General features: G+C 41.9%; 1 protein-coding gene and 1 non-coding gene across 3 annotated transcripts in view; both read left to right on the forward strand.

Annotated features, from left to right (window-relative positions):
- The window catches only part of KLHL24 (kelch like family member 24), a 41,662-nt gene that overhangs the window by 13,255 nt on the left and 13,144 nt on the right, over nucleotides 1-15,263 (forward strand). For both annotated transcript variants that reach the window (XM_075556109.1, XM_075556110.1), the window contains 2 exons: nucleotides 12,680-12,864; nucleotides 13,719-13,837. In XM_075556109.1, coding sequence (XP_075412224.1) covers nucleotides 12,680-12,864; nucleotides 13,719-13,837 — 304 coding nt within the window. The remainder of the gene's footprint in view (nucleotides 1-12,679; nucleotides 12,865-13,718; nucleotides 13,838-15,263) is intronic.
- On the forward strand, nucleotides 1,312-1,451 carry LOC142455903 (small nucleolar RNA SNORA48). The gene has a single exon (XR_012786013.1). It is a non-coding gene; the product is annotated as a small nucleolar RNA SNORA48 (small nucleolar RNA).

A 15,263-nucleotide genomic window follows, 5' to 3' on the forward strand; every position in this document is an offset into this window, starting at 1 on the left:
CAGGTCACTCCTGTGACTTCTGCTCCAGTCACGTCATCACTGACCTCCTGTTTGTCACTTCTGAGCCTCTCTTCTGCCTTTATCCGGTTGGATCTCCTTGGGGCTGTCAGGATTTGCTCTGTCCCTCTTGAAACTACGCTCTGCCCTGGCTTCTGCAGTTCCGTGCTCCTAGGGGTCCTGCCCTTCTCCCCAGCTGCTGCTGGTTCGTCCTCTTCTATCTAGTCTTTGAAATATTGATCAGCACTGCAGTGCTTATCTTGGTCTTGTACGGTGCTTTAGATCATCTCTCTTCTCATGGTTTAATTGACCATGTGTGCTACTGACTGTTGTCAAGTGTGTTTCTCCAGTTCAGAGTTCCTCTTTTATTCCTTCAAGCCACTATCTTTAAATTCATATCTATGTATTTTAACATGTGCCTTTAAAATAGCTTCATCACACTGAAAGTTAGTGAGTCATAATTCCTTAATAGTAGTTAATATCCAACCTATATTCAAGTTTTCCCTATCATTTCCAAGCCATTTCCGTGAACACAGATTCAATCCAAGACCACACTCTGCATCTGGTTGTTTTCCTTTTTGCTTTTGTTCTAACACCGTTTCTTTTTCCTGATTCTGGCTTGTTGGTAGACAAGTTGTCAGGAAGAACAGGCCACCCTCTGGATTAATGTGGTTGCTTTCTTATTACTGAAGTAGGAATTACTGGTTTCCTGGAACTGGAAATTGGTTCTGAAAACTTGAGCTTAATGGGGACAGGTTAAAATACCTTTGACTGGAATTCTTCCTGAGTGGTATCGACCATGTATCACATCATGATACACCATTAGTGACCCAACGGTTAACTCTTAATTAGTGTGCTGACAGTCTGAGCTTTCCACAGCACAGCTAGGTTATTAGTGCCTCCTATTAGTGACTGTTTCCTGGTTAAAGTATTCTCCAGAGTTCAACCCACACTAGATCTGTCTCAGAGAAGACCCAAGCACACATTATACATGTGTTTTCTCCCTCTCTACAAATTGAAGTTGTGTATGTGTGTGTGTGTGTGTGTGAGTGTGAGAGAGAGAGAGAGAAATCATGGGTTGTGCATGTATGCAGAGAGAAGGGAACAAGGGACAGTGTATGGCAGAGTCATAAATAGGGCATCAAAGTATTGATAATCGATTCTGCTAGTTGTGAACTTTGAGTGCATACAGAAAACCCGTTGAGATGAATCACAGAAGGTATAAAGTTTTTAAGAGCAGTGGTTAATTTTTGAATAATTATTAGTTAATTTCCATATGCATATATAATAGTATTGTTAATAAACAACACATGCAACCCCTGACTATGGGCAGAGACACCTGATTGGTGGCGGTGCTCTTATATCAGTCGGGCAGAGCAGACTGGCAGCCCTTTGTTCATGCTCGCTTGATGCCTAGATTGTGGCCAGAGCTGTGTCATGCCGAGGGCACACAAAATTGTGGTGTCTGACTCTTCATTTCTGGGCAAAGATAATCAGCAGATGTTTTGTAGAATCCCATTCCAAGATCCACATGTCTAGAGCATTCCTTGCTCCAGCAATGGCTGTGGTGCAGCGGGTTGTGGATATTTACAAGACTTTACTGGAAAGTGTGGTGACATGGGTTGCAATTGCCTTTCAGAACTTTAATCCAGGGGTTCAACTCCTGTCAGGAGTCATAGTCATCTGTGTTGGTAGCCCATAGAGGTAGCTTTTCTCCAAGAAGCAATAGTTGAAACCAGCAAACAGACTGAGTTTATGATCGTCTCTGCTTAGTTGTCAGTATGATCTACAAGGGATTTAATGTTTCACTTTTCACCTGTCCACGGTTTGAATGGTATTTATCTCGGGATTGTTGGGAGGAGTACAGCAAACCTGCCACAGTTAACAGTTAATGAATGCCCTTGTGGTTCAGAAGGAAAATAAATAAAGATAGCTAGACAGACAGACAGACAGACAGTGCATACAAGCGTTGTGATGTGCGAGAGCCCCGGCTTCAGAACAAGCAGCCCTGGACTAGTCTGCCTCCACACAACCGGTTAATGTCCTGATGTTGGGCAAGAAACTGTTATGTTACAGGTTCCTTCGCTGTAAAATATGCAGAAGGCCATTTGCCTTGTGGGGTTCCTGTAAGGATTAGCAGTACTGCATGAATAAGCACATAACCTAATACTTGATGCAAAACTGTTGAATAAAATTGTTGCTGATTTCCTGGGGAAAAATAAGAATTCATTTTGAATTTATGCTTCATTTTTACAGAATCGGAAATGTGGTTTGAGTGGCATAAGAGTGGCTTAAGTGATTTATTTGAAGCCTAATTCTTCAGCCATGAACTATATGCCCCATTTTTTCTTTCAAAGCGTATTTGTATTTATTGTAATTTAAGAACCTGTGCTTTGTCATATACAGCCACTATCTTCCCCATTATCATTCCAGTATAATGGCAAACGCATAAATGTACCAAGAACTGCTCTGTGTGTTTTTGCATACCTATATTAGCTCATTTGCTGTTCAGAAGTGCCCTTGGCAGACAAGCAAACCAGGGCTCAGAGAAGGAACCTGTCTAAGGTCACATAGTTGAATAAGTAGCAGAGTCTGGATTCAGGCCCTAGAGGTGCTGCCTGGAGTTAACTTCTCTCCCAGTGTGCAGACTGACTCTTGCTTTGCTACCCTTTGAATATCAACATTTAAAAAGAGTGCAAAAATGATCAAAGAAAAAAAAAAGAAAAGAAAATGATTAGGGCAAAGAATGTACAGATGTGCTTTATACAATTGATGTATGTATATGCATGGAGTGTGATAAGAGTTGTATGAGCCCCTAATAACATGTTTTTAAAAAGTATAAATATAAAAATAATAAACATTATATATGAAAAAGCAAAAAAAAAAGATCAAAGAGAGGCATTTACTAAACACCCTTTATCCTTCTTTATTTATTCTGACATCTTACACTCCATCATTTCCTCTCTTTCCTCCTCCCCTCAGCCAGCCCCCCAGGTTCCCTCATACATTTCGGAGACCAGTTTCTAAAAAGGAAAGTTTAATATTAGTGTAGAAAACATTTGGGGGGTTAGGGAGTTCATAGTAACGTATATAGATGTTTCTGAGTCAGGAATAGTTTAGAACTGTAGAGAATTGTAAGGTAACCGACTTTAACTGGGTTTAAGATGCTGAGTACCAAGCGTGGTGCTCCTCGCCAAGCACTGAGTGTCAACCCCTTTTCTTCTGGAGGAGAGCCCTGCTGTGCTGCCCCAGCACTGCCCCGTTTGTCCCTTGTGCTCCGAACTGTCCCTGACTCTGGTGTTTACCAGTCTGATTCTGACCACAAACACACCTAATTTCCTTTTCTTTATGCCCCAAATCCTGATTTCCACATATCCCATGCCAACCGAATGCTAAACTTTTAACGCTCTTGATTGCGTGGTAACTGGCTTTGCTTTACACCTGGTAGATTATCACCACGATCCTGAGCCTCTGAGAAGAGTCACTGCCCCTGACAGGTGCTAATTTTCCTTTTTGGTAGGATTGGAGAGGCAACACAGTGAGCCTCCAAGTGGAAACATGGGTAGCATGAAACTGGATCCAGTGTCTTCTAAATTGTTCATGTCTATGGGGGGTGGGAATCTATGTTCTTTATCACACTCTGAGCAATAAATTAGACAGTAATCCCATTCTTTTGAGTTAGAATCGTCAGTTAACTAAGTACTTTGTCTTTTCTAATAGTTTCCACTTGTCCAGTCAGTTTCTATATATTAAATGTAAGAACCTGATTGTCATAATGAGGACATGAAAGCAAGATTGACGTTTCTATTAGAAACCAGTTTTCTTGAGAAAAAAATGTTTTAAGATTATTTTTTAGGGGAACTGATTACAAGGATCTACATGTAACCTCCTCCCTGGGAGACAGACAACAGAAAAGTGGGTGAAGGGAGACATCAGACAGGGCAAGATATGACAAAATAATAATAATTTATAAATTATCAAGGGTTCATGAGGGAGGAGGGAGCGGGGGGAGGGGAAAATGAGGAGCTGATGCCAGGGGCTTAGGTGGAGAGCAAATGTTTTGAGAATGATGAGGGCAATGAATGTACAAATGTGCTTTTCACAATTGATGTATGCATGGACTGTAATGAGTTCTATGAGCCCCTAATAAAATGATAAAAAGATTATTTTTTAAATCTTTTTGTTTCACAGACGTAAACTGAGGCACCGTAAAGTGTACGTACTGGCTTTGCAGGCACTCAGCGAGTAGCTTAGAGTCAGGGTTAGAAGCCAGTCTTCTGAATCCTGGCTCCAGGCCAGTGCCTTTAAGAATGAGTTTCTACTGTATCACAAGGTGGTATAAGTTTTATACCTATTACTTCATTGTTACCAGAGCTCACTCTTGTACACATACAGCGTAGAGTGCAAGCCTTTCTCTACCTGACCTTGGATTTTATCTATTAAACACACAACACAAGCTGTTTGCATATGCAAAGAGTAGCCCTCTCCAAACTATTTTTAAAATTGGTAACAGCGATACCCTTCTAAGTTTACCTCCAATTAAAAAAAAAAAAGAGTTTAGCTAGAGCTTCTCTTTGCACATGAGCATAGCTTGTGTGTGGTGTGTACACATCCACCTCACTACATTTCCTCAACACATGTAGGGTGCTACACTCGGTTCTGCACCGTGTTTTTATCACATAAAAATATCGTGGAGGGTCTTATAGATCACCACATATGGACCTTTCTCCTTCTTGCATTTTTTATTAAGGATGAAGGAAAATGTCCAGCTCAGTCTCTTATTTTCAGAGCTGTATATCCTAAGACTGTCCCTAGAAAGATGTGTAGTCTCAGAAACCCTGTGTAGGTTTGCTGTGAGTTGTGATTGACTTCATCGCAGTGGGAGTTTTTTGGGGTGGGTATAATAATATCCCAATTATGGGATAATTCATGTATATAATCCATCTCCTAATGATGGTTATTTAGATTGTTTCTAGTTTTTCCCATTGAAAACTGATCAGTGGATGTTCTTGTGTCTATTGCTGAGCCACAGAATTGGTAGAGGAGCCCTGTGGCAGTGTGGGTTATGTATTGGATGGCTAACCCTAAGGTCAGCGGTTTAAAACCACCAGCTGCTCCTCAGGAGGAAGATGAGGCCTTCTTCTCAGGTTAAGAGTTCAAGTCTCGGAAACCCACAGGGGCCGCCTTACCCTGTCCTATAGGGTCGCTGTGAGTTGAGATTGACTTGATGGCAGTGAGTTTTGAGTTTGGGAGAATATGGGTATTTTTCATTCCGGAGAGAGATTTTGACATTACTTTCCGATGTATACTCCCCCATCCCCATATGAAAGTATCTCTTTTCACTCATTTGCCAACACATCATATCATTCTCCTATATCATTACCACTCTGGCAAATGAAAATATCTTTATCATTTCAATTTGCTTTTCTTTTTTGTTTTATCTATTCTGTTTCGTAAATACGTTTTTATTGAAACAGTCATACCGATGATCTTTCGTGTTGTCCAAAAGGCTTTAAGCTACACGGGCAAGGGCAGAGTTGAGTTGTATCAGCAGAGATGCCGCGTATGACTTAGAGATTCCTCTCAGGGCTGCCTGCTGTCGTTATGACTGCTGCAGGGTGAGAACCAGGATCTGGGCTTTGAATCTCTGTTCAAGATTTGTTTGGTGTTTTTAAAAATCATTGTATTGGGGGCTCGTGCAAGTCTTATGTAATCCATACATCCATCCATCCATCATGTCAAGCACATCTGTACATTTGTTGCCATCATCACTCTCAAAACATTTGCTTTTACTTGGGCCCCTGGTATCAGCTCCTCATATTTCCCCTCCGTCCCCGCCCTCCTCCCTCATGAACCCTGGATCATTTCTAAATTATTATTTTGTCATGTGTTCTTGTTTTTGAAAGCCATGCGTTTGTTGGTGGATTGTTCCAATCTGTTTAACTTTAATGTATCAAGGTCTAATCACCTATAACGGAAATGAGGTTGCCAGCTTAAGAAGAGAAAAAAAAAGAGGCAGGTGTTGGAGGAAACGTGGCTCAGTGGAGCCGCAGTGAAGGCTGAAGCTGTGTGCTTGCCCTCCCTGTCACCTCTGTCTGTGTGAGTCTCCATTGTTCCCCAGCACTGGGGCTGAGCACGCCCCACCCCGCCATCCCAGGCTGCTGGGTGTATACACAGAGCAAGATGAGTCACCCAGGGGGGGCTGATTCCCTCCCTTCCGTGGAGAGAGAGAACCCCTGATTCAGCCTGTCCTGGACAGTTCCGCAGGCTGTGGAGGCAAGATCATGTAGCAGAAATTAATGGCTGAGAAAGTCCCATCCCAAGGGTTGGGTTGAGCAGAAAACCCAGTGGTGGCCAGTGGTGAAAGGTATAATTTTGTTTCTCTTGTTCTTTATCTTGGAGTGGGGCAGATGAATGTAGCCATGCAGAGAAAGAGAGCAGCGAAAACTGTCTGCAGGAAATAACACAGTTTTGCTTCTTCCATTCTCTGTGAATTTATTATTACTTTTACAGGTGGAATCTATTTCATAGTCTGTTTTTATCACTTAATATGTGGCAAGTGCGTTTCCTCACCATGAAATCTTTAGTAGACAGTCATCAGCCCAGCAGTGTTTCTCCAGTAAGTGAGATAAACATCCTGGTGGCGAACTGTTTAGGCACATCCACGATTAGCTCAGGAGTCTTGGTGATGCAGTGGGTTACTAACTAAAAGGTCAGCAGTTCGAATTCCCTAGCTGCTCTGTAGAAGACCCGAGGCAGTCTGCTCCCTTGCAGCCTCAGAAACCCTGAGGGAGCAGTGCTCCAGCCTGTAGGGCTGTTATGAGTTGGAAACAGCAGCAGTGGGTTTGGGGTTTTGTTTGTTTCTGATTAGTTCTTGGGCCTATTCTTAGTTACATGCTTGGGTTTTGTTTTTGTTTTTGTTTTAAATAAGCGTGAGTGGTTTCACCAGAGCATCATTTCCATAAAAAAACCACACGAGCTGGTGCTGGGCCCACCCACACCAAGAGATCAGACAGTAGATCACAGTGACTGGGAGAGACTAATGATCACATTTTGTGTCTAGTCTGTATATATTTTCTTCTGATAAGAAACTGAACCGCCACGCCCACTGGCTATTTCAAGTGTGTCTGCCCAGCATATTCTCTTACGATGGGACAAGTCACCGCTTGGGACTCCAGAGTATTCACAGGCTATTTCACACACGTGGAGCAATAACAAGGAGAGCCAGCGGATCTTTCCAACTAGGGACCTCTCGCCAAACCCACCATCTTAATCTAACTCAGCCAAGATCCCTCTCCCTTAGACACAGTTTAAGTGGATGCAGTAAGTGTTTGCGTCTGTGCTTATTCTATACTCACTTGGTCATCCGTTCATTAACACGTTGCTTTTTAGGCCTGACCCAACCCCCTACTCTAAAAGACCATTCTTTCTTTAGATAAGGGAACATACTGACTGGTACCTGTCTTAGAGATTTGGAGGTCATTCGGTCCCTGAAGCTTAATGTCTCGTATCTTAAAACTACCATATATACTCATGTATAAGCCGAGTTTTTCAGCACAAAAAAAATGTGCTGAAAAACTGGGGTTCGGCTTATACACGGGTCAATGGTACCCCAGCGAGGTGTAACATCTCGGGGGTGATTGCCGTTTTTCCGCTGTTCATTCAAAAACCCATTGACGCTGCAGGACTGAATGTTGGTTTACTCACATCTAACCAATCAGAGCTGTCCTATGACGTGGACGGCTCCAATTTGCAGAAGCACCCGTAGTGATTCACTTACACCGGCAGCTGAACTGGTAAGGATGTGTCTGTGGCTGCGCCCCGCCTCTCCCCTCTGGTCTCTGTGTTAATTTACATCCTGCATTTCCCACCCTAGGCTTCTACTCGAGTCATTCAGTTTTTCTGGTTTCCCAGATAATAATTAGGTACCTCGGCTTATGCTCGGGTCGGCTTATATTCGAATATATACGGTAATTCTTTTCTTCTTTTTTTTTTTTTTAGCGCTTTCCAATTTATGCTTTAGCTTTCAGAAATTTCTGCTTTTTGTAATGGTGAATTGACAGTGTCACTAACATTTCCTCCCTTCCAACATCCCCTGTGTAAGAACACGCTGCCTTCCCTATGTGTTTTTGTTTGTTTGTTGTACGTTCACTTGTTCTTCCCATTACCCAGGCCCCCCTGGGACTGCTTTTGGTTCATGAAAGTTCATTTGACCGCTCATCCACCTCTGGTGCACTTGCCAGTAGCAATATGTCAGTGTGTTATTTCAGCCAGCAATGATTAAGTTCCACCTTTAGAAATCCTTTCCTGTTTAAAATTGTGAGTCTGTTTAACAAGACGTTTGCCATTTCAGCTGCTGGCATCATGTACAAAGCCCATGTTGTGCGACCCCCACCACTGCCCTTTCCGCAGCGCTCAGTGAGCCGGAACCTGGTGATTGTTTGGCTTCACAGGATTGTTGATTCGGTTTAGCGTAGCTTGTGGATTTGTTACTTTATCTTCCAGATAAAGCAACGTGAAGTCTCTGATATTTTCTCTAAAGTTACAGTGAAAAGGTTGTTTGGGTTTGAAATATTTACCACTCTGAAAGGATTACTTGGTTGTCACACTTTACTGAAAACACTTTGTCACTGCAGACAATTCGTTAATAGAATTTTTACTTCAAATAAATCATTAATAAGCCTCATTTGCTTTGAAAACTGAAGGTATGGGTATTCAAACTGAATGAATGTATTCAGAAATGTTTTTATTCATCCTGCAAACATCGTCTTCACTACCGTTTTGTTCCAGTTGCCTTTATCAGCTGGAGTAACTTCTTTCCCTGAAGGCAGTCCAGTTCTTTATTGGGAGAAATATTTTCCCAAGCTCAACAAATGAAGGAGAATGCCAGGCTTGCACCTACCCTGTTTCCCTGAAAATAAGACAGTGTCTCATATTAATTTTTGCTCCCAAAGATGTGCTAGGTCTTACTTTCAGGGGATATCTTATTTTTCCATGAAGAATACAGTACACATTTATTGTTTATTTTATTAAAAGAGACCTTGCACTTCCTGTCTGCTCTGGCAGCGCTGCGGCCAACAGTGAGCTGCGCCCGCGGTGCCCGCTGCTACGGTCCAAAGTCCTCAGTTACGGTAGCTTTGGGGGCCTTATGTTCGGGGGAGGTCTTATTTTCGGAGGAGGCCTTATATTTCAGCAAGAGGCAACACTAAGTAGGTCTTATTTTCGGGGGGTCTTACTTTCGGGGAAACGTGGTACTAAAGTTAAAAGCTGTTTGGCTTTAGATGGGAGCCTTCAATACAGGAAGAACTAGCTGGCCGCACCTTTCAGGTGAGTATCCATTCCAGTAGACACCAAATGAGCTTCCATTGGCCAGTGAGTGGGACCAGCAAATGTTTTAGCCATTAGTTTTTTGTGCCCCTTTCTCTTCAAAAATCAGACAACATGAAGGCAATTTTTTAAGTATTGCTACAAAATCATAGGAACCTCTACTAAACAAAAATGTTAGAGTTGTGTTGATTATTTCTTAGCATATCCACGATACATTCCTGAAGGCAGAGTTTCCATCTCTGTAAGCCTTCCGCCCTCCTCTGTGCACTGCACCACAGGGAAACAGCAGTCCCTCGCGGGACTCAACCAGGGCGCCTTCCAAATGTTCTCTTCAGTCGCGTGAACAAAAAGAAATCTAAACGGGCAAGATCAGACTGTAGGGTGGATGGGGTATAGTTTCCCGGTGAAATTCTCCTACGAACCCTAAAAGAATGAGCCGGTACGTTGTGATGGGGAAACTCCTCAGCATAGGTTTTTCTGGGCTTTTTCCCATTGGATGCAATTTTCCGTTTTCTGCGAACTTCTTCATAATAAACCCCCATGGTCATTCTGTGTCTATTTCAAGAAAATCTATCAAAAACTGTCCATTTGGAATTTTAAGAAACAAACCTCCTGGGAAACCACTGCTTTACTTGGGCCTGGTTTCGAAGGCACCCTACTGAGACCAGACGGGTGTATGGCTAGGGAACTTGTCTGCAGCCATCCGCCGACACAGAGACATGTTTGAGCGCGCTTTGCTTGGAATAGCCATACTCACGAAGGAACTGGACCTAGTAGCAGTGGTGCTTCACTCACCCCCGCGTATGTTTATTTACTAGATGCCTTTGAAAAGGCAAGCAATATCAAGCCAAAGTTTAAAACAAGTAAAATACTCCTAGGCAAAGTGCCAAATGAACTGTCTTTGCTATTAGAAGCATTAGAAGTGATTTGACCCCAGTCACAGTATATATAGCAATTTTGTTTGGGTCAACCAGTAAAGATTTTAAGGTCTATAATTCTATTGGTCTTATTGGTTAGTTAGGTATGATTTTAGAAAAAGATTCCTTTAAGACAGAATAATATGAGTTAGCAACTGTACTAATAAGGAGCCTGGGTGGAATAGTGGGTTACATGTTCGAAACCAGCCACCACACCACAGGAAAAAGAGGAGACTTTCTACTCTGACGAAGATTTACAGTCTCGAAACCCACAGGGCAGTTCTCTGCACCAGGGGGCGCTATGAGTCGGAACCAATCGATGGCAGTGAGTTTTGTTTCATTTGAGTAATACTGCCCAGGTGTCTGGTGTACGCTTCCCTCACTTTGAATATTATCATTATAGAGTTATTTGGAAAAGAATAAATTATTTCCTGAAAATAGTCTTAACATTTTTATTAATCTATTACTGCCTGCTAGATCTGGGCCATGTAATTTGCTGGATTCTTAAAAAACAGTTTGGTTGCATCTATAAACAAAGTTATTTCCTACGCGTGTGTATTTCTGGGGAAAAGTACCCAGGGTGTGGGCTAGATGAGTGATTTGGTTAGTAGCAATAAGCTGTGAGTAAATGCAGCTGGACGATAGCCGCTGTTAAAGAAGACATGCCAGTTCTGCAGCCATGGACACACACACACACACACACACACACCTCTTCAAAGTGAATTGTGTAACCCTACCGTAACTAAAACTAAAAATCTGAGACAGCGTTGGCATTTTTTGATGTAGCAGCCATAAAATCTGACAGCAAGCCTTTCTCATTTAGCTATTTGTGAAAAACTATAGGAGTAAAAGAGCTTTCATTTCCAAAGGTGTCTAGCATTATGAACCAAGCAGTCCTGGGTAAATCTTAGTGTTTTCTTGTCTCTGTCTCAGTTAAAGTACAAAATAAAGAGAAGCCAATGGTTATCATAAACCTTTGAAATTTCATACTGTTCTTCAAGGTTGCTGTTTCCATTCCAAAACAGCCCATGCTCGTTGTACTTTTTAGAAATGTGTGCTGCTGTATTCCTTCTAGACTGCCTTTAGTAATGTTCAGCTTTTGCATAGCTGGGGTTGTATTTTTTGCAGTTTCTCATCCTGCTTTTTCCTTCACACAGTCTTCATTGTGAATTCTATTACTGGCCTCCCTAAAGACTGCCTGGCATTTCGAGATGCTCTTTTATACTTATTACCTTTGCATTTTAGAAAACAATTTCTAAGTGAATTCTTTGCCCTCCTTTCCAACCGGTTTGCTGATTGAATTGGTCTAGCTCATGAGCACCCATCAAGGTCACTCGGAGCTGTGCCCAAAGGGTTTCCGTGGTGGACGTTTGTGAAGGAGATGCCTGGGTCTCCCAAGGCGTCTCTGGGTAAACTTCACCTCCAGCTCGCCAGGTGGTGGTGCATTATCCACTGCCACCAACCAGGGACTCCACGGACTACCTTGGAAAGGGTGTTTTAGAATAACAAGATGGTGGAAAGGCACCATTTTCATCCAGCTAGAAAAAAAGAGCTTATCTCTACTTGCTTCGCAGCTAGCTCATTTGAGTTGAGTCATCTTTAACTGGTAACAGGGTTTCGGTTAGTAAGTGGACAGTCTTTTGACTGCTTTATGATTTTTAAGTCAAAAGCCGTAGAAAATTGAGATGATGAAAATGTCTAGAATTTGACTATGAATATACCAATGAAGATACTGCCCCTGTTCAATTTGTACTTTAAATGAGTGGATTATATGACCTGTGAATTATATCTCAGAAAAGCTATAAAATTATATGAATACATGCATATGTATGTACTTAAAGGAAATAAAAACCCATGGAGAAAAATATCTATTGGAATTTTCTTTCTCTTTTTAATAATAGTTCTATTGACATCTCTTACAATCCAATATATCCATTCACATACAATTCTGTTGTTCAGTCCCGTCGAGTGGAGTTATAAAATCATCAGTGCTGTCAGCTCCCCAGTCCCCCTTTCTTCCCATACCCTCAGGGGACCATTACTCCTGTTACTGTTTCTGAAGGGTTATCTGCCCAGCCTTTCATGTACCGAACAATCTTAAATATACAAATGAACATGCGAAGATCTAACTTGAGTAATGAGGTAAAACAAATGACAGTCTCAATAGTGAGGGGAGGAAATACTAAAGGACTGGTAGATAATTGTGTGGTTCATCAGTGCCATTCTGCACCTGGATTTGTCCTTTCGGTGTGGCCCTTGTAAGAGGACTGTCCAATTACCCTGCAAGGTGACCTTTAAGTACTTGCCAGTCTCTACTCTCGCATACATTTGAAGAATAAACGTACCTCTGCTTGATAATAGTGATGGGGTTTTTAAACAGTCTTGCATGCATTTTGATTATGTCTTTTATTATTTGTGAACTCTTTCAACTATGCTAGGTCCACTGGCTACTCTGAGGTGATAGTTGTGGTTGGAGGCTGTGAACGAGTTGGAGGATTTAACCTGCCTTACACTGAGTGCTATGACCCTGTGACAGGAGAGTGGAAGTCTTTGGCTAAGCTTCCCGAATTTACCAAATCCGAGTATGCAGTCTGTGCTCTAAGGAATGACATTCTTGTTTCAGGTAAAGAATTATTGTTGTAGTTACTCATATTAAGAGGGGTTCAGCCATCTTATAAGCATTTTTTTTCATCTTGAGTTTCTTAAAAGATAACAATGAAATGTGAATATGTTCCCTTAAAAGCATCTCAGTTTGCACAACAAAGCCGAGAATGACTTTTTGTTCCAAAATACACAATATGCTGCAGAATGATTTACAGGAAAATTAGCAGAAAATGCCTTTAATCATATATATTAACTGCTCTCAAATATATCTAAAATAATGGTATAATTTTTAACCCTTTTCCAGTTTACTTTGTTTTAAGGAACGTAGTATATAAAGTCAGAAATAATCATAGAATTAAGCCTTCCTTATGTACTCAGGTTAGCTGAAATTCTCCCCAAAATTTATAAAGTAGGGTTTTCTTTAAAATCTCAACTTGAGCTTCTTTGTGATGTGTGATCTATTACCTGTGAAATAAAACAGGCAATAAAGTGGCAGTTATATACGAAGTACAACCACCATGTCTGTAGTTTGAAGCCTATTTTGGATTAAATCATTTTACCAGCTCTGTTACTACACACCGTACAACATAACCACATGCACTTTGGTTTATACGACAGTATGCTGTTTAAAGAATAATTGTTGTTTAGGTGTGGTTGATGTCGGACTCATCGATTAACTATCTCATACGTGTCCTGTGTTTTATTATTGGGGGACCTTCGTTACTTTTCGAGGTGACAGTTGTCCGAATTCACTTAGTGAGCTGAATCCTCAAAAAAGTCTTCGCTGTCTTATTGCCTCCCTGTGCCTTAGTGGCAGGACTCCCTTGCTGGCCGATGATACATTTTCATCTGTGAATTGCTTTGCATTTGAAGGTGGAAGAATCAACAGCCGCGATGTCTGGATCTATAATTCGCAGTTAAATATCTGGATCAGAGTGGCCTCTCTAAATAAAGGCAGGTGGCGTCACAAGATGGCTGTCCTCCTTGGTAAAGTAAGAGAAACCACCTTTTTATTACTATCCCTGGTACGTTTCCAAAACAATTACCGCCGTGGACCCTTCCTTTCACTCTTCCCTCGGGGTCATGCGGGTCCGATGTGTATGCTCTTCCATTTCAAGCCTCAATAGATAAACTGAAGCTATAAACAATTTGACAGTGTACTTTTGAATAGCTATGTTCTTCTCCCAATTTGGAATTTGTGGCACTGCAGCACATTTCTCGTGCTCCATGGGAGTGTGAGTGCCTCGGAAGAACTGGAAAATAAAGGAGCTGCCTGCAGTACAAAAACGGGCCAGCGTTGAATCGGGCGATGTTTTCCTTTAACTGACTTTGGCAACTAGAACGAATAATATTATTTTATCTTTTATTTATACAGTAGATTAAAAACATACCTTACATATGTATTAAGATAAACCCACCCCAACTTATTTTTTTTAACTTACCATTGACTGCAGCTCATAAATATTTAAAAAAAAAATTTTTTTTTTTAAAGTCACATCTTTGGGCTCTGAGCCATCAATGGTCCTTAGGAACCCAAGGCTCACCTATTGATGAACCATTAAAAAAATTAAACCTAGTATTGAACTCCATCCAGTGAAGCAGCTAAAAATGCAGTGAGGTTCCAAGGGGTCAGGTGTGGTCTCTGTCCTCTCCCGACACCCATCTCTGCCAGGGTCCTGGAGTTCGTACCAACTCATCACGACCCTGGGTTCAGTGTGATAGTAACGACCAGCCAACAAGCTAGTGCCATCAAGTTGATTCTGACTTCATAGAGTTTCCAAGACTGTAAATCAGCGGTTCTCAACCTTCCTCAGGCCGCGACCCTTTCACACAGCTCCTCTTGTGGTGGTGACCTCCCCAACCATAAAATTATTTTCATTGCTACTTCATCATTGTCATTTTGATACTGTTATGAATCAGGCGACCCCTGTGAAAGGGTCATTCGATGCCCTGCCCCAGGGGTCTCGACCCACAGCTTGAGAACCACTGCTGTAAATCTTATGGAAATAACCTATCGTGAGTATTTTCTAACATGACTGGTTTTTTCACTAACTACCATGTTATATAAGGGGGCTTCAAAAAGATCGTGGAAAAGCTCCAGTGTATTTTAATTCTGTTTTTCCATGAACTTTCTGGGGACCCTTGTACAAGGAGCCTTGGTTGCCTGGTGCTTCAGTGGCTCAGTTCTTCACCAAAAGGTCAGTGGTTTGAACTGTCTTGTGGCAGGCAGTTTCCATAAAGACAACCACCTTTAGAGACCTCACCTGTGTACTAGGGGGTGGGCTGCTAAACACAAAGATTAGCAGTTCAAACCCACCAGCCACTCCTCAGGATAAAGACGAGGCTGCGCATTCCCGTAAAGATGTACGGTCCCGAAAATCCGGCATTGGGTCACTGTGAGTCAAAATCAACTCACTG

This window comes from Tenrec ecaudatus, chromosome 8 (assembly GCF_050624435.1).
Source record: "Tenrec ecaudatus isolate mTenEca1 chromosome 8, mTenEca1.hap1, whole genome shotgun sequence".
In the NCBI taxonomy this organism is placed as follows: Eukaryota; Metazoa; Chordata; class Mammalia; order Afrosoricida; family Tenrecidae; genus Tenrec; species Tenrec ecaudatus.